This window comes from Capricornis sumatraensis, chromosome 23 (assembly GCF_032405125.1).
Source record: "Capricornis sumatraensis isolate serow.1 chromosome 23, serow.2, whole genome shotgun sequence".
Taxonomy (NCBI): domain Eukaryota; kingdom Metazoa; phylum Chordata; class Mammalia; order Artiodactyla; family Bovidae; genus Capricornis; species Capricornis sumatraensis.
Window position 1 is genome coordinate 19,037,968 of NC_091091.1, and position 19,793 is coordinate 19,057,760.

The 19,793-nt window shown below is 48.8% G+C and overlaps 2 protein-coding genes across 2 annotated transcripts; one reads left to right on the forward strand and one right to left on the reverse strand.

Moving 5' to 3' along the window:
• The first annotated feature begins 6,517 nt into the window (after window positions 1–6,517).
• FRAT1 (FRAT regulator of WNT signaling pathway 1) lies at window positions 6,518–7,354 on the forward strand. The gene has a single exon (XM_068961755.1). The coding sequence runs from the start codon at window positions 6,518–6,520 to the stop codon at window positions 7,352–7,354; it is 837 nt and encodes a 278-aa protein (XP_068817856.1).
• Window positions 7,355–18,755: 11,401 nt separating this feature from the next.
• FRAT2 (FRAT regulator of WNT signaling pathway 2) lies at window positions 18,756–19,448 on the reverse strand. Its single transcript, XM_068961795.1, has one exon. It carries the CDS (start codon window positions 19,446–19,448, stop codon window positions 18,756–18,758), a length of 693 nt encoding a protein of 230 aa, XP_068817896.1.
• Between the last annotated feature and the right edge of the window lie 345 nt (window positions 19,449–19,793).

Here is a 19,793-nt window from a genome sequence, read left to right on the forward strand (position 1 = left end):
TCGACCCCCATCAACTGTACCCATTAGACTTCTGTTCATGGAATTTTCCAGGCAAGAATACTAGAGTGGGTTGCCATTTGCTACTCTAGGGGATCTTCCTGACCCAGGTCAAACCCACATCTTTCGTGTCTCTTGCATTGGAAGGCAAATTCTTTAACACTGCACCACCTGGGAACCCCGATGAATTCGGAGGGGATCCTATTCAACTCAGTACACTATTCAAGTCTCTACCTCTGGGGCCACATCCCTCAAAACCTTTCCAATCCTGAGTCCTTTATACTTTTATAAATGGCAAAATATTCCACATTACTGCATGTTAGCCCAATCTTTTAATCCATTTTAACTACCGAGTTACAGATCTAACTGTTCCTAGCACCCTGTTTAACCTGTGGGCAGTTATCTTTCCCACCCTATAAGCAGCCTCTAAGACATTTTCAAATTTTGCCTTCCCTGGTGTTTCCAGCTTTCTCAGCTGCTACTCTACAGAGAGGTGTTTAATAACTCATTAGTACCTTTTCGCATCTCAATGTGAGTCCCTAAATCTCTTAAATTTTCTCTGTACCAATTCCTCCTCCCTGACCAACCCAGCTTCTAGAGCCGCCGTTTTGGGAGGCAATGAAAGGAGGGGTATAGGAGCAAGCCTGTGCCTGCTTTCCTGTTTCCGAGGCCCATTGCTCAAGGGTGCTGCTGGCCTCTAAAACAGCAGCAAGTCTTATTCCTGCCATATCGTTTGAAATCCTCCACAGTGGGCAAGAATGTAGTCAACCCGCAGTAGGCTGTCTACATCTTTTTAACACTGGATTGTGAATCTACACCATTGCCCTGTCAGGCATTAGGCAACATGCTGGCAGGGTGTACACTTCCTCCTGCCTTCCTTCCCAACAGTCAGCCCAGCGCCCCCTGTGCCCTAGCTAATTCTAAAAGAAGTCACAAAAATAGTTGCTCCCTTTCGGTGGCTTATTGTTTTTTTCCCCTCTAACATTTTACTCTAAAACATTCCAAACTGTCAATAAATTGGAAGGAATTTAATAGTGAACAACCCTATTACTCAGCACCTAGATTCTACCATTAATATTTCTTAGCATTTAAAAAATTGAGCTATACTTCACATAACAGAAAATTCACTTTAAAGTGGCTTTTGAGGTATACACTTTGGGGGACTCTCTGGTAGTCCAGTGGTTAGGACTCCATGCTTCCACTGCAAGGTCTGAGGTTCGATCCCTGGTCAGGAAACTAAGATCCCAAAGTTGCACAGCAAAATAAATAAATAAAATCAAGCGTAAACTTTTGAATTGTGCGCTTTAGTGGTTTTAAGTGTATTCACTATGTAGTACAAACATCACCACTAATTCCAGAACATTTTTGTCACCTCAAAAGAAATCTCACGCCCATTATCAATTAGTCTTAATTCTCCTCTCTTCCCAACCTCTGACAACTACTAATCCACTTTCTGTCTCTACAGATTTGTTTATTCTGGAAATTTCATATAAACGGAATCATACAATAGGTGGCCTTTTGTGTCTAGTTTCTTTCACTTTCAGGGTTCACCCATCAGTCAGTTCAGTCGCTCAGTCATGTCCAACTCTTTCACTTATACTGTATACAGGTTCACCATACTGTAGCATATAACAGTATTTCATACCTTGTTTGATAAATTATTTTCCATTATATGAATAGATAAATTTTATTCATCCATTCATTAGCTACTTAACATTTAGGTTGTTCTACTTTGAGGCTATTATGAATAATGCTGCTGTGTAAACACTTGGGTACAACTTTTTGAATGACTATGTTCTCAAATTTCCCACGTATATACCTAGGAGTGGAATTGCTCAATTATACAGTGACATTAGCATGTCACTATACATGCTTTATCATATACCTACCTGTCCTAACCATACTTCTATCTACGTATCAATCCATCTCATGGTTTTGGGCACTTGAGAATAAACTGCAAACATCAGTATACTTCACTCAGTGTGTCTATTAACTAGAAATCAATATTTGTGAACAGTTTTTTTCTTTTCACGTAAAATGTACATACAATGAATTCTAAGTGTAGGATTCAATGACTTTCCTGGGAAACCTGGAATCAAGATATCAAGATACAGAACATTCCCACCGTGCCCTGAATCTCCTTCAGGGCTCTTCCAAGTCAGTCCCTGCTACTGCCCCAACCTCTCCAAAGGCAATCAGTTTTCATAAATTGATTTTACTTGTTCTGGAACTTCAAATAAGGAGGATTAAGCCATATATGCTCTTTTTTGTCTGGCTTCTTTCAGTTAGCATACTCTTTTTGTTTTTTAAACATTTATTTATTTGGCTGCACTGGAGCTTGGTTGCAGCACTCGGGATCTTCAATCTTCACTGTGGCTTGCAGAATCTTTAGTTGTGGTATATGGAATCTAGTTCCCTAACCAAAGATCAAACCCAGGACCCCCTGCATTGGGAGCATGGCACCTTAGCCACTGGACCACCAGGGAAGTCCAATTACCATCCTGTTTTGGAGGTTCATTCACGTTACTGCCTGTGGCGATGCTCCAGCCCTTTTTGCTGCTGAAGAGTATGTTGTCACCAACATCATGTGAATGTGCTATAGTTTATCCATTTACCTGTTGATAAATCACTTATGCACTTTCCAATTTATGGCTTTTATGAATAAAGCTGCTATATTCATCTGCCTATAGGCCTTGACATGGACCTATGATTTCATTTCTCTTAGGTAAATATCTAGCTTTGGAGTTATATCATAGGGCAGGTGTATGTTTAGTTTTGTAAGAAACTGCCAGACCTTTTCCCAAAGTAGTTGTACCATTTTCACATACAGAACGATGCATGAGACTTACAATATTTTGAACCAAAAAAATCAAAACAAAAATTCTAAACTGCTGCTAATTATTTCCATTTTAAAATTTTAATTAAGTTCAGAATATTCTAGCTAATAACTGGCTGCGTTGACCACTCTCAAATGACTAATAATTACAAATGAAGGAATGTCTTCAATTTACATAAGGTACACATCAATTATAACTCAAGTAAAGATAAAGAGAAATGACCCATTCATAATAAAAAATGCTCAACAAACTAGAAAAAGAAGGGAACATCCCCAACCTGAGAAAAGGCCATTTATGAAAACCTAGAGCCAACATCATACTTAATAGTAAAAGACTGAATACTTTCCCTGAAGATCAGGAACAAGACAAGGATGTCTGCCCTCACCACTTCTCTTCAATCTTGTTCTAGAGGTTTCAGCCAGAGAATTAGGCAGGAAAAACAAACCCCATCCAGATAAGAAAGAAAGAAAGAAACCTTCATCTGTCTGCAGATATGATCTTGTACACAGAAAATTCTAAGGAATCCACTAAAATAAGGTGATGATTTTTAAGACACCCTGTAGAAGTCCAGAATTCCAAGATTTAAAAATTCATTCGCTTTCTTCATACTGCCTCTTCCTTTATTCTCACATTCTTCCCTCCAAACTTGACAAAACTTCCCACCTCTTCCCTCCATCCCACTCCTCCCTAAAGGTTTGCTCCTGTTATTAGCATCTTGGAACTGCCCACCAAGACCCTTGTTTCTACTTACCTGGATCCCCAGGCTCCAGTTTCTTTCCAAATAATGCTAGTCCCCTGCTCCATACTGTAAAGTAGCTCTCTACTGCCTGGCTTCTGTGTTTGTATGTGTGTACTTTGTGGCTAATTGTTAAAACGGCTTTACTGACATGTAATTTACATGCCAATTAAATGAGTTTTTACCCTCAGAATGGGAGAAAATAAGAGCAAAGGAAACAACTGACAAAGGATTAATCTCCAAAATATGCAAGCAGCTCATGCAACTCAATGCCAGAAAAACAAACAACCTAATGAAAAAGTGGAAGTGAAGTCGCTCAGTTGTGTCCGACTCTTCCAGGCAAGAATACTGGAGTGGGCTGCCATTTCTTTCTCCAAGGGATCTTCCCAACCCAGGGCTCGAACCTGGGTCTCCTGCATTGCCGACAGATGCTTTACCGTCTGAACCACCAGGGAAACCCAATCAAAGAGTGGGCAGAAGACCTAAACAGACATTTCTCCAAAGACACACAGATGGCTAAAAAACACATGAAAAGATACTCAGCATCACTCATTATTAGAGAAATGCATATCAAAACTACCATGAGGTATCACCTCACAGCGGTCAGAATGGCCATCATTTAAAAGTTTACAAACAATAAAAGCTGAAGAGGGTGTGGAGAAAAGGGAAACCTCTTGCACTGTTGGTGGGAATGAAAATTGATACACCCACTAATAGAACAGTATGGAGATTCCTTAAAAGACTAGGAATAAAACTACCATATGACCCAGCAATCCCACTACTGGGCATATATCCTGAGGAAACCATAACTGAAAAACATACATGTACCCCAACGTTCACTGCAGCACTATTTACAATAGCTAGGACATAGAAGCAACATAGAAGCAATCTAGGTGTCCACTGACAGATGAATGAATAAAGTTGTGGAATGCACACACAATGGAATATTACTCACCTATAAAAAGGAATGCATTTGAGTCCATTCTAATGAGGCGGACGAACCTAAAGCCTATTATAAAAAGTGAAGTAAGTCAGAAAGAGAAAAATAAATATTGTATATTAACACATACATATGGAATCTAGAAAAATGGTACTGATGAATCTATTTGTAGGGCAGCAATGGAAATGCATACATAGAAAACAGACTTTGGACCCATGGAGTAAGGAGAGAGTGGGATAAATGGAGAGAGTAGCATGAAAACATATACATTACCATATATAAAACAGCCATTGGGAATTTGCTGTAGGACCCAGGGAACTCAAATCACTCTGTGATAATGTAGTGCAGTGAGATGGGGTGGGAAGCGGGAGGGAGGTTCAAGAGGGAAGAGACATATGGGTGGCTCAGATGGTAAAGTGTCTGCCTACAATGCGGGAGATCCCGGTTCAAACGGAGAAGGCAATGGCAATCCACTCCAGTACTCTTGCCTGGAAAATCCCATGGATGGAGGAGTCTGGTAGGCTACAGTCCATGGTGTCACGAGTCGGACACGACTGAGCGACTTCACTCCACTCACTCCATGGATGACTCATGTTGATGTATGGTAGAAACCAACACAATATTGTAAAGCAATTATTCTTCAATAAGAAATTGTTCAGTCGCTAAGTTATGTCCAACTCGTTGCAACCCCATGAACTCCAGAATACCAGGCTTCCCTGTCCTTCACTATCTCCTGGAATTTGCTCAAACTCATGTCCATTGAGTCAATGATTAAATTAAAAATATATTTTTTTTCAATAAATGATTTTTAGAAAATTTACCGAGTTGTGCAACCATTACCATAATCCCGTTTTGGAATATTTCAATCACCCTGCTATTATCCCTCCCCTATAAAGGTTGGTCCACCAAAAATCTACCTACAAGGGTAATTAATGTTCAGAAGTTAGGCCTGAGGGGTTTGGGATTTTTAATACAGGTTTTAAAACTCCAAACAATACGATGATAAAGAATCGTTTTCTATCTCTCTTTCTTTTAAAAAATGAAGTCTTGGTTAATCATTAAACCAACCAGGATATCTTGGAGGGTTACCATGGCCGTGTCTCCATTTCCATCCAAATAGCTGACCGTTTTCCTCTCCTGCTACCCATGTCAGAAAGGATACTCCCCTACTGGGTTGAGTCATTCTTCTTAAAAGAACTTTCTAGCTCGCCGCTCCTCCCAAGACGAGCAACCTCCTCTACAGTCCCTGTCCAGGTCCCCACATACCCACGCTCCCGATCAAAAAAACACGAATCAGTGGCTTTTCTTTGCCAATTTCCAATCCGCCACCCCCATCGCACCACAGGGTCCCCTTCCTTTTCATCTGTCAGCCTCGTTTCCCTAATCTCCAGACAGATCCCTAGCCTGACGCCTTCTCTCCATCACTCGCCTCACTCACGCTGCCATCACTTCCCAAATGCCGGCATCCCTAACCTCAAAAGCGTAAATGCCAAAACCAGACACGTTGACGCGCCTAGAGAAGTGTGTGGGTGTGTGGGTGTAAGTGTCTGTGCTTGTGTGTGGAAGAAACCAACAGAGGCCACGCCGGTGTCCATCTTCTGGAAATGTCAATCATGCCAGGTTCAGAGAGCGAAGATCGGCTCCCCAGTTCCCCCCGCAGACAGCATTCAGGGCTGTAAAGCTCAGAGGCAGCAAGGCTTCACACAAGACTCTTGCCCAGAGGTTGCCCCGGCCCCCAAATGTACGGAGCACCCCTCCTCGGCGCGGTGGTTGGGCCCGCCGGCGACGTCACCCATTGTTTACAAATCAACCCAAGCCGGTAGGATTCCGGCTCCCGCGGCTGCAGGCGCGCGGCGCGAGTGCCTGGCGGGCTCCGGCTTCCGCGTCCTCCCGGGCTCCGGGTTTGGCCTCGGCACCGCGCCCGGCTTCGCCGCGGCCCACCGAGCCCCCGGGACAGCCGAGCCGCCAGCGACCCCCGCACAGCTCCGGGTGTCGGCGCGGGGGGCCATGCCGTGCCGGAGGGAGGAGGAAGAGGAAGCCGGCGAGGAAGAGGAGGAGGAGGAGGAGGAGGACAGCTTCCTACTGCTGGAACAGTCGGTGACTGTGGGCGGCTCGGTTGAGGTGGACCGGCTGGTGGCCCAGATCGGCGAGACGCTGCAGCTGGACGCGGCGCAGGACCGCCCTGCCTCCGCGTGTGCGCCCCCGGGGCCGCCACTGCAGCCCCCGCGGCCCCCGGCGGCGGTGAGAGCGGACAAGGCCCGGGCCCCAGCGCAGCCGCTGCTTCTACCGGCCGCGTCGGTCGAGGCTGGGGGCCCGGCGCCCCCGGGGGCCTTGCGCTGCGCCCTCGGGGACCGCGGCCGCGTGCGGGGCCGGGCTGCGCCCTACTTTGTGGCGGAGCTCGCCGCAGGCCCCAGCGCGCTGTCCCCATTGCCCCCTCAGCCCAGCCTTGATGGGCCTTTGGGAGCAGACAAACGGGGTTCCCCGCAGCCCCTGTCGGGCCCTTGCCGGCGAGGTTGGCTGCGGGACGCCGCTGCCTCCCGCCGCCTCCAGCACCGACGCGGGCTACAGCCTACAGCCCGCAACGGCGACGACGACCCGCACCGGCTCCTGCAGCAGCTTGTGCTCTCGGGAAACCTCATCAAGGAGGCGGTGCGGAGGCTTCATTCGCGACGGCTGCAATTGCACGCAAAGCTTCCCCAGCGCCAGCTTCTGGGCCCTCTGTCGGCCCCAGTGCATGAGCCCCCTTCGCCCCGCAGCCCTCGCGCGGCCTGCAGCGACCCCGGCGCGTCCGGGAGGAGGGCGCAGCTCAGAACAGGCGACAGCGTTCTAGTCCCTGGCAGCTAACACCTCGAGAGCGGCCACTGCGCGAGCCTCTGCCTGAAGGGCAAGGGGTTCCCCTGAGGGCTATATCTCTACTCAAACTGGTGAAGTCGCACTTCCGGAAGCGGGAAAATACCTTATATGAAGATAAGGAATCGAAAAATTGAGAATGTGTTCGCGGGAACTGCGGTCTAGGGCCCCGACGTGGTTGACTTCGTTGGTGCCACTGAAGGCAGATTACTGAGTGCACCCCAAGCTCGCAGTCAGTAGGACTCCTCACTGGTGTGACCAGCCCTGGTGGCGCAGCGTGCGGTTCCACGCAGCCTCTGGGGTACTCTAACCTGGCAACCACGTGGCCGGAGTCCATGCTTCTCAGGATCGCGGAGCGCCCAAAGGACAAGGATGACCCCAGTTACTTGCTTTACCTTTCCAAGGCTGGTTCCTGATTCACTTTAGGAGAGGGGAACATTTGTAGATCATTTAAGGGAGTACCTCAAACTGCCAGACTTGAAATTTTACGACACTTTAAAAAAGAAAACACCTATCTCGTGTATTTTGAGGTGCTTGTTCTTGGTATAAAACACGCGGCACCGTGAAAGGACATTTTGGAGAACTGAATAGAAGTAACCTTTTCTCTGCGCACCCCCACCCCCACCCGCTTTGCGACTGTCCGCGTTTCTCAGAGCGGCGGGGGAAGGCGGAGCACCTGGGATGCTAACTGGACGTGCGGGTGAGAGGTCCTGGGGAAAGGTGAGGGCGCGGCGCGGAGCGAACCCGCGGTCCTCTTGAATGTGTATTTTCACAGCCTGTCCGCCCCTCCTCGGGTTCAAGGTCACCATTTCCTGGGCGCAAACGAGATTGCGGGGCTCTAGCAGGGCAGAGTCACCCGGTTCTGCCTGTACTCGGAGTAGTACGCGGTGTTTTGCAAGTGCTGGAGTCTTCTGAGGACATGGGCACCGCTGCCACCGCGGGTTGAGGGAGGTGGCGACGTGCTAGGCGCCGGTGCCTCCTGCGGGCGGCCGCGCCCTGGACTTTGACGGAAACTGCCCGGAGAACTGGCCTCGAGTCCCTCCTCTTCCCCTCCGCTCTGCTGTCCAACTCTAGCTGGTGGCGCTGCCGCTCCTGGGGGCCCAGGCTGGGGGCTGGGAGACACCACGTGATGGGGCACTCCAGGGACACACAGCCTAGCGCAGCAGCTTATAATGGGCTCTCCGGGGCCATTTGCAATAACAGCTGCAATTCCCTGGATAGATGGAGTTGATTTCCTCCTTCTGCCCCTCCCCCCAGCCGTGCCAGCTTGCCTTTGTAAGTGAAGGAAACCGAGTAAAAAAATGTGACCCTCCGAATGGAGAAGCTGCAGAATTTGCCATTGTGAACCTGGTGAAGTGCTCGTAACAATGTTAACGCAGTCTAAAGGCTCTAAGACGGTATTGTTGATGTTTTAGTTTTATAAGATTCAATGGCATGTTCGTCATCCAGATGTGGCTATTGACATACCTACACTTCGCACCGGAGTGTCTGGAATTGTGGCTATCCTGATTATAGGATGTTAACTTAACTGAAATATCTGTTTTTAATAAATGTGTTGGTTTTTTTGTTTGGTTTTATTTTATACTTGTCTGCGGTGGGAAAGATGCACAGAACACATTTCTCTGATCTCCATAAACATGAAAACACTTGAAATCCTTGTCAGGCCTGGCTTGTGGATGGTAATTAGAGCGCCTTTGTGTCTGAGCAGCTCCCTAGTTAGGGTCTGCGCCGGCTGGGTGTGTATTGGTGCTGGCATGAAATTAAATAAAAGTGAGGTCAGGATTTGGACCAGTCCCATTCACTAAAACCTTAGAGCTTCTGGATTACTAGTCAGTGCTGGAGAAGCTGCCCCTGACTGTACTAGCAAAGGACATCAGATCAGTCAGTCACTGCAGATTGGGAAGCTTATCGCTTTTTTCTTTCTACTGTGGTTATTAAGTGGACTTGTTCCACAAGGTGGCCCTTAAGAGCTGGGGTCAGCTCTTGGTTAGGGGGTACTCAGGGTGCAAATGTGCAGTGGGAAAGCTGCCTGGGGGTGGGGCGGCAGGTATGAAGGGACTCCTCTCTTTGCCCTTGGCACATTTACTCCCAGTTTCTCCCCAACAGCCCATCTCTATCCCTCCGGTTCTCAGTTACTTCAGTCTGTTTCCTCCAGGAAGAAGCCATGCTGGACAACAGGACATCCAGAGTTCAAGTCCCCTTATTAAATGGGAACCTTGGACAAGTTGCTTAACCTCTATGGGCTTCAGTTGCCCCATTTGTATAAAAGATGAGAAATGAGATGATAAGGAAATGAGTTCCTTGTGCCTGGCACACCCTGGAGATTAATAGTCTAGTCCCTACCCCTTCCTTCCCAGGACTGTCCCTTGGTAGCCAATCGACTGGATCCCTGGTTTGTCGTGAAACAAAGGCACACCATGACCCGAAGAGTGCTTTCCAGATAGAATGCTGTTTGATTTAGAACCCTGATTTCCTAACTCCCTTTTGGACTCAATGCCTTTTGTTTATACCTCCTCATTCTCTCCCTCCAAATGCACACACAGACCCTAATGGTAACTGCAGAGTACACCAAGGCAGCCATCTCCCTCAACCTCCCCAGGAAGGGTTGTGGGGGAGTCAGTCACGAGCTACCTAGCAAGGGAATGGTGACTCTGGAGGCTCTAATACAAACTGAAGAGGGATGGGGGGCGGGCTCCAATAATGCAGAGGGCTATCACCTCCAGGCACTGAGCAAGAGCAAACTGATCAGGTGTCAAATTCCCCTGGTATTGCTTCTACCCCTAAGGTCCTTGCTTCTTAACCTGGGTGGTATTCCTGGAGGTCAAGGAGTTAGGAGCAATCCAGGATCAAGTTGGCTGTGATTCAATGCTACTGTCCAAACCATGCTGGCTTCTTGTAAAGATGGTTAAGGCTAGATTCAACTATAGGGTTCACGTAATACAACCCCCTTCTTCAAAAAGGAATACTGGAGAAAACAATGCTTACCATGAGGTACTTTAACTGCACTGTGCTTAGTGGCTCAGCCTATCTGTCTCTTTGTGACCTCATGGGCTGTAGCCTGCCTGCCTCCTCGGTCCATAGGGATTCTCTAGGCAAGAATACCGGAGTGGGTTGCCATGCTCTCCTCCAGGGGATATTCCCAACCCAGGGATTGAACCCAGGTCTCCTGCATTGCAGACAGATTCTTTACTGTCTGAGCCACCAGAGAAGCCCAAGGATACTGGAGTGGGTAGCCCTATCCCTTCTCCAGGGGATCTTCCCAACCCAGGAATTGAACTGGGGTCTCTTACTTTGTAGGCGGATTCTTTACCAGCTGAGCTACTGGGGAAGCCTTAACTGCACTACAACCTTATAATCGTCACTGTCCATTTTTAAAAATGCTGCAAGGTCTTACTAGTCACCCCCAAGACCTTTTTTGGGATAAGTCAGGGTTTACATAATTTTTTTTAATTAGACCATTTTATACGTAGAAAAGGGCTTCCCAGGTGGCACAGTGGTGAAGAATCCGCCTGCCAATACAGGAGACACAAGAGACTCGGGTTCAATCTCTGGGTCAGGAAGATCCGCTGGAGAAGGAAACTGGCAACTCACTCCAGTATTCTTGCCTAGGAAATCCCATGGCCAGAGGAGCCTGACAGGTTACAGTCCATGGGGTCACAAAGAGTCAGACACGACTGAGTGGCATAGGTGGAAAAATAGCTGGAAGGGGGCAAGGCAGAATGGCCTAGAAAGTCATTTACAAAGTCAAATATCTGACAGAATCTAGAAAGGTCTTTGGGTTCCCAGTTCAGTCCTCTTTCCAGTAGCCTGATGCCATCACACACAGTCCGATACTGCTCACTGCACAACTGCTTACATATACTATAACGTGACTGACACCCCTGCAGCTGTCCAAAGGGATGATCCTGCCATTGGAACCACGGAAAACCATGCCCCAGGTACCTAGGCTGAGCTAGGGAAAGCTAGGTATGCTGCAACCATTTTCTCACCTTCAGCATCCTATGAAGACAGCTGTCCACAGAAAACGGTCTGGGTAAGCTAAAAGACCAAAGCTATAAACTCAATGAAAAAAAAAAAAAAAACTAAATAAACAAAAACACAGAAATTGACAAGTGATTTGGAGAAAAGAAAGCCATACTTCACAAATAACTCCAAAGTCTGCCACCCCAAGATTTCATTCTAAATTAGGCATAAATGCTACAAAATTTGAATTCAATTTTACCATTTTTTTGCTCTTTCCTTTTCCAGCTCAGAAGCAGAAACATGGAGAGTACATCAGACACCACTTTCCTATCCAGCAAAGTCTGTGTCAAACCCTGTGATCCCTTCCTTCCAATCAGGAAAGAGTTACCCTGGCAACCAAATTACTAACTCACTCAATTAGCTCCCCCCAACACACCCTTCCACAATGCTCAGTAATCACAGAATGTCAGCCCCGGGAGAGCTCAGCCTTCAGTGGTCTAGTGCTAAAGCCTCATTTAGAGATGGAAGCAGAGAGAGGTTTCCACTCAGAGGTGCACTCCATTTCAACACCCAGGACGCTGGTGCAGGCAAAGCAGCAAAACTCTCCCATGCAGCGCTTCCTCCTGGTTTTCCAGCCGTAACTGAAGACAGAACAAATGACCTGCCCATAACAGTGTTTCCCAGGAGGTGTAATGGATAAGAACGCGGGCTGTGCAGGCAGCTCTGCATTGCTAGTGTGTGATTTCAGGCAGGATCCTTAACCTCAATCATCTCCATTAACTCATCTGCAAAATGGGGTAAGAAGAGCACCTACCCTGGGATGTCCCTGATGGTCCGCAACTCCCAGTGCAGGGAGCCTGGGTTCGATCCCTGGTCAGGGAACTAGATCCCACGTGCTGCAATTAAAAGATCCTGTGTGCTGCAACTAAGACCCAGTGCAGCCAAATAAATAAAAAAGTTAAAAAAAAAAATAGCCCCTGCCTTGAAAAACTGAGTGAAGGTGAAATTAGATCTCTAATTTCACTCTAATAGCAAAACAAAACATCATTCCTGGAAGCTACTCCATTAAGATTACTACTTTAAGTCTTTTGTGGAAAAATCTTGCCTCTTAGTGACCTCTTCAATCTGTTTCTTCAAAGGCATTAACCTGTTTGCTCCAAGGATAACAGGTTTCTTAAACATGCACTCCTGTTGTATAAAGTGCTAAGGGAAGTGCAGGTAGGTAGGTTAGGTGGGTAGGCTTAGTCACTCAGTTGTGTCTGACTCTGCGTCCCTGCGGACAGTAGCTTGCCAAGCTCCTCTGTCCATGGGATTTCCCAGGCAAGAAGACTGGAGTGGGTTGCCATTTCCTTCTCCAATGCATGAAAGGGAAAATGAAAGTGCAGTCGCTCAGTCATGTCCGACTCTTAGCGACCCCATGGACTGCAGCCTACCAGGCTCCTCCATCCATGGGATTTTCCAGGCGAGAGTACTGGAGTGGGTTGCCATTGCCTAGAAGAGATTTAATAGGAAGAGGGTTGAGGTCTTCTTCAAATGGAAACTTGAAAACAGCTCACGACTGAGACTTGTACAGTAGGGGCAGTAGGGAATGTTAACAAAAGAAAGGGTTTGTGGGCAGAGCAACTGGAGGACACAGCTCTTAAATCCTCCATTCCCATCAGTGAAAGTGTTAGTTGCTCAGCCATGTCCAAATCTCTGCCACCCCATGGACTGTAGCCTGCCAGGCTCCTCTGTCCATGGGACTTTCCAGGCAAGACTACTGGAGTGGATAGCCCTTCCCTTCTCAACCTTCCCTTCCCAACCATTCCTATCAGAAACCCTTCTAATTCAAATTCAGCACTCAGCTGAAGGTCTTCATGCCTGCCCTGTCCACCCCCATCTATAATTTGTACTGAGAAAACTGCAATGTCTTCACAGGAGGTGATCTTCAAGTTCATCTTGTTCTCACTCTTCATTTTATTTACTGTCATTATAGGGTTATCTCAGGGGCTCATATGTGAATGTCTTCTTTTTCCAAAGAGATTATTTTATTCTTTGACAGCAGGAGTGACAAGTTTCAGGCAGATTATCAGGCGACACAGTGTAGGGGATGGACTGGGGTGGAGAGGGAGCCTTTACAGTCGGTTGGATGCCTATATAGCATCCAGGCAACAAGAGATAAGGGTCTGGGCTCAGAGAGAAAGGAAAGGACAAGAAGGGACACATTTCGGAAAGAAAATGCATAGCCTTCAGCACAGTAGCAGGTAGTTGTTAAAATGATGTCTCTGCCTGGGTCACAATCCTAGTTTGTTGTTTTTTTTTTTTTTAAAGCTTCTTCTTGTGACTGTGGGCAGATTACTTCACCTCTCTCACCTCCAGGTCTGATAATAATAAAGTCCCTGCCTCATCGGGTTGGGAGGATTCATTGAGTTAATGATAGTAAAAATGTTTAGGCCACTGCCTGAAACATAGGTTGCATTTAGTAACAACGCCTGGGTATTGGCATTTAGTAAATATTTGCAAAGCAAACAAATGGGCAGTTTCAACAGACTTGTGGAGGCTAAGAGAGTACTTGGGGCACAGACGATGAATTGTGGTGTCTGGAGTTTGGAGAGGATGAAGTAAGAGAGACAGCAACTAAAAAGGGAAATGAGAATCAAGGGAAGGTTTGCTCAAGCGGGAGAGACCTGCACTCGTCCAAATGTGGATAGAAGACATGGAAAGGGAGGAACTAAAGGGAAGATGCTATAAAGGATGAGGCTCCTAAAGGAGATAGGAAGGGATGGGGCGCTTAGGGAGACCTTTGAAGTGGATGTCCCCTGTGAGAGCACTCTAAGCCACACACTATCCTACCACAGAGACTGGGGACCAGTTGGCTGTTGAAACAACTTTGTATAACCCTTCATGCCTGAGATGGCTGGATATGTTTTTGTGTGAACAAGTCTTTCTTCTCTGTACCATACTCCCGGCATAATGAAATCTAAATCTGAAATCAAGGAGCTTATTAACTACTCCCCCTCCTCAATTGATTCACAAAAGGTAAAATTCACCACCCCCCATTGATAGGCTGTTCAGGGAGTTTGTTTGACTTATTGATTTGGATGGGTTAAAAAAGAATCACAAGCTGGTTATCACCTTGTTACCTCTGCCCTACCTTTTGCCCATTTCTGTTTTACTGTCTGAATTAGATTCAGTTTCCTAGGTTTTCCTGAAAATCTTCCCTGGACACCAGAGATACCACCACCTTTCTCCAAATTCACCATAAATAGGACTTCTCTTCAGCAGGGTTAAGCAGGGCAAGGATTCACAGTGTAGATGTTCAAAACACACTGCTTAATGGTGCTGATAAAGAGAAGTGGAATAACTTCAGGATTAAAGAGAGATAGTGAAGGTCACTGAGCAAGATCTGATTCCATACCCTGGACCTGACCACGGAGGTTATAGAGATCACGTACCTGTAGCTCTGCGTGTGCTTGTATGAGTGCACCTGTGCATGTATGTAGATAACACACACCCAACCATCCCTTACAGTTCACCCTTTAGCCTCCCTTGGCCTCTGGGTTCTACTCTTCGTCTTTGTAAAGTGCTTAGAACAGAGTCTGGCACTTGGTAAGTGCTATGTATACTGGTTGGTGTTCTTCCTTCCCAACCAACAGTGTCTCCCAGGCTCCATCCACTCATCCGAGCGCTAAGCACCTAGTCTTTATCTTCAGCCCTGATCGCTCTTCCAACTCCTAATCATAGATGAGGCAGCAGGCTGCTGTTGCTATAACTTCCCACATGAAACGCCTGATCAACCCCAACCCCCCACCACCACACAACCAGCTTCTTACAACTTCCCTATTGCCCTTGTCCTTCTGGACTGAAGACTTGCAGAATGTTACCAGGGAAACCTAGGCCTCGGCTCAGATAGAATTGTCTCAGCTCTGCCCATGTCCATGTCCTTAGTTCTACCTATTCCTAGGGACTGGGAAAATGCCAGCCACAATCACCCCTGGGCCAAGTGCTAGGAATGGGCTAGCCCAAGCTGCAGCACGTGAAACGACCATTGCCTCCTTTGCACAGAGACCGTTTCCCAGGCCCAGGGCCAGGACTCAGCTCTCTACAGCCTTTGCAAATGGTTGATCAGTAGCTGGGGCTGAGGTTCAGAAGGAAAAGTGTGGGTAGGCTCAAAAAGGAGGTTAAGAGATTTGCCTCAAGAGCCATGAGCTCAGATTCTGTTCTACCACCCCCAGTTCCTACATCTCCCCAGCGTCAACAGTGAAGGGCCATCTTGTTAAAGGTCCCTGGCAGAGTTCTGCATGAATGGGGCCGTTTCCTTCTCTACCTTGCTTTGTCAAGGGCTGTAGATCTTCAGGTCCTTTGGTCCAGTCACCATTCTAACTTCATTCCAGGCCATGCTGCAGATGTAGAAGACGTTTGCATTGGGTGAGACCTCAACATCTTGGCCTTATGCCCTCACCTTACAGAAGGCACAAGGTTCTAAAAGGAGCAGCCATTTACCATTGGTTATCTGTGCCTCTCTTAACACAATTCCTATTAACTTATGTGAAGGTCTCAGCCCCAAACCTGTTTGCAGGCTCTTCCAGGATGTCTGAAACCTTGTCTCATCCCAGATCCCCAGCACCTTGCATGTATGCCGCTAGCCTGCAAGAAAACTTTGTGAGAATGGTGATGCTACAGGGTTGAGGTATTTATTGGGTCAAGGTTTTTAAGGCTTAAATTCTCAAGGCTCTTAAGAATTTAATAAATCCAACATGGGAGAAAATGCCATCAAAAACACCTTGTGGAGGTAGTACACAGCATGACTGGACGCTCTGATTAAGAACAGCAGGAGAACCTAGAGCCAGAGGGCCTAGGTTCAAACCCCAGCTACTTATTAAAAGGTGGTGACTTCAGCAGCAAATCACTTAATCTCCTGGACCTCAGAGTCTTCATTTATTAAATGGGGAAAATAGTGCCTACATCATAACGAATGATAAAGCCATGATGGAATGAACAGTACCTGGCACATGTGTCAAGTGCCAACCCCTGTAATGGTAACAGCAGAGACAGATCATTTGGAAGGTGTGTGGAGGTGGCCTTCTGGAAGGCGTTCAGGAAAAGGGACTTATAGAATACGGACGCAAAAGAGGTGGCAATGACTGTGATCACGGTGGAGATCAAGGGGTGTCTGAAGTGTTAAGACATGTGGAGCACATTGAAGAGACAAATAGGGGCCTGCTGAAAGAAGAGGGTGCAGTGGTGATGGTAAGAATCCACAGTTATTTTTTCAGCCCTAAAGTGTCCTGGACATCTCAGATCCTCATTACACTTGGCAGTATTGTTTTATAAATGAAAGAAAAATGCAGAGCTGTCACTTGCCTGGTATGACACACATGGTGAGCAGCAGGGCTGAGTCAAACTGAGTCACTGAGCACTAGCCTTCCCCTGCAGCCCATGCGGGAAGGTGCTGTGCAGGACAGGTGCCCCTGGGGCGAGTTATCAGAGCTGGGCTGTACCAAGTAAGGCTTCCTTGGGGGAAGGGGGCCCATGCCAGGGGAAGATGGGATGAAGAGCAGGGGACCCAGGAGGGCCACTTTCAGGAACTGAACTCTGCCTGCTCAAACCACGCCAACTACCAGCGACATTGCTATAAAACCCTATTGTCCTTTCTCTAGGCCACAGCTCAAGACTGGGTCAAGTGTCCAAGATCAAAATAGTGAGGCTCTGTCTATACCCTCCCCATTCTTCAAAACAAAAAATTCAGCAAACTCACCTTCCTCCATCCTCTTCCAGGTATAGCAAATCACTTGGCCTCTGTCCTCCCTCCAGCCTAGAAAGTTTCTGGAATATGTTTTGATTCCACAAAGGGAGCTGAAAGCCCACCTAGCATGTTTTCTAAAACCTGGACTGAATTTTTCTATCTTGTGGAATATCGACCCAGAAACACTCTTGGATCACAGCTCCACCAGTCTCCACCTCCCACCTCGACCCCCCCAAGGGCCCTCTCCATTATAACTTCATTATGAAAGGTGTCACCTATGTGCTTTTCTTTCCCCCGCCTTCCACCAAAAAGCCAAACCAGGCTCCAAAACAAAAACCCAATTTATTCAGCAGACATTTTTAATTACGAAATCCTAGAAATCAGGACCACCACAATTTCAGACACTCCGGTGCGAAGTGTACCTCAACAGCTACATCTGAAGGATGAGCAAGCCGTTGAATCTTTTTTAAAAAAGTTAGTTTAGCTCCCTTAAAGTTTGGAGGTGGCACCTTTTTAAAGTGCTCTCAAGTTTCCTAAGTTTCACATGGGTAAAACCAGCAGTTTCTCCTCTTGGAGAGTCACATTTAAAACACGGTTTCTGTCACTCACAAAGAGCTGGTGCCTAGAGGAAACAGACAGGTGAGGACCCTCAGAGACTCAGGCTCATGGCTCCATGGAGGGCCAAAATAGAGCAGACAAACAGCCAGGGTCTCATCCATGCAGTGCAGACATCAGAAAGGGGGGAATGAGAAAGGCCAGGCAGGAGGACAGGAGAGACTCAAGGGATTGTTTATGACCGTTTCTGAGAAAGCTCAGGGTATGGCCAAGAGTGGCCTCACCGGAGGAGTTCTGGATAGAAAGAAAGCACGGAAAAAACAAGTAATTCTCCTTACATCTATATGTCCACTCCAAGAGGTAGCAAAGCATAAACAGGACTCTTCTTGGAACAAGAGAAAAGACAAGACACAGGGGTGAGTTAGCTTTCCCAGGAACCCCACAGCCTTCCACCTACAGCACACTATGACCTTGAATCACAGGTGGCAAGGTCAAGGCATTTGAAAGTCCACATCCAAGTCGACCCACCTTCAAAATTCTCCACCTCCCTGCCCCGGACAACTGGAGTTCCCATCTCCCACCTCGATCAGTCATCGGATGAGGTGGGAGAGTAAGGGGGCTGGCATCCCAACCCACCCACCACCAAGCTTTTACATTCTTCTTCTCCCTGGAATTTCTTTGCACAGCGATTGTAGCACCATTTTCACTAAGCTCCTCCACCGGAAAATAAAGAAAATGTATTCGAGTCATCAGTTTTCAAGTATTGTTATAAAGCCCTCACGATTCTCGCCCCTTGAAGCCGAATCTTTAAACAATCCTAGCACACGACATCCCCAAGGGTTAAGTCAGGTACAAGTTGATGCAAATAGCTGCCATAGTTCTCCCAGTTTTGTCCCAGGTCCCTGGGGCCGGGGTTAATTCTCACGCGACACGAACGCGCCCAGGCCCGCGTATTTCTCCACGCTCAAGTTTTCTCCGACAGTCTCGCCGGGGCCACTAACTTCTCGGCTTGAGGTCTCTCTCCACGCGCCTCCTTGCAGTCTAGGCGGTCGCTCTAAGAACGGCAACGGCGGCTTCAGCTCAAGGTTGGGGTAAGTAGGACGCCGTAGGGTCCGCGCAGCAGCTTCTTTTCCTCCCTCCAGGGGCCCTGGGTCAGTGCAAAGCGCCGGAGGTTTGAAGGGAGACAGGATCCGGTCGGCTGCGGCTAGCCCCCGGTCCGGGGGGACCCGCGGGGCCTGTGGCTGCCACCGCGGCGACTGCTCGCTGGAGCCTCCGCACGGCCTCCTTGATGAGGTTCCCCGAGAGCACCAACTGCTGCAGAAGCCGGTGCGGGTCGTCGTCGTTGGCGCGCGCCCCAGCTGGGGGCCATCGTCGCTGTTGCAAGCGGCGGGAGGTGACAGCGCCCCGCAGCCATCCTCGCCGGCACGGCCCGGGTAATGTGCTGGCTCCAGCGGCGAGCTCAGCCACAAAGTAGGGCGCAGCCCGGCCCCGCACGCGGCCGCGGTCCCCGAGGGCGCAGCGCAAGGCCCCCGGGGGCGCCGGGCCCCCAGCCTCGACCGACGCGGCCGGTAGAAGCAGCGGCTGCGCTGGGGCCCGGGCCTTGTCCGCTCTCACCGCCGCCGGGGGCCGCGGGGGCTGCAGTGGCGGCCCCGAGGGCGCACACGCGGAGGCAGGGCGGTCCTGCGCCGCGTCCAGCTGCAGCGTCTCGCCGATCTGGGCCACCAGCCGGTCCACCTCAACCGAGCCGCCCACAGTCACCGACTGTTCCAGCAGTAGGAAGCTGTCCTCCTCCTCCTCCTCCTCTTCCTCGCCGGCTTCCTCTTCCTCCTCCCTCCGGCACGGCATGGCCCCCCGCGCCGGCACCCGGAGCTGTGCGGGGGTCGCTGGCGGCTCGGCTGTCCCGGGGGCTCGGTGGGCCGCGGCGAAGCCGGGCGCGGTGCCGAGGCCAAAGCCGAGGCGGTAACCGGAGCCCGCCAGGCACTCGCGCCGCGCGCCTGCAGCCGCGGGAGCCGGAATCCTACTGGCTCGGGTTGATTTGTAAACAATGGGTGACGTCGCCGCCGGGCCCTACCACCGCGCCGGGGAGGGGGGGACACGCGAGGAGGCGGCGCGGCGCGGGCAGTCGCGGGAAGGGCAGGGACGCAGCCGGAGCCTTCTTGTGTCTGCGCTCGGTGTCTGCCTAGGAGAGGA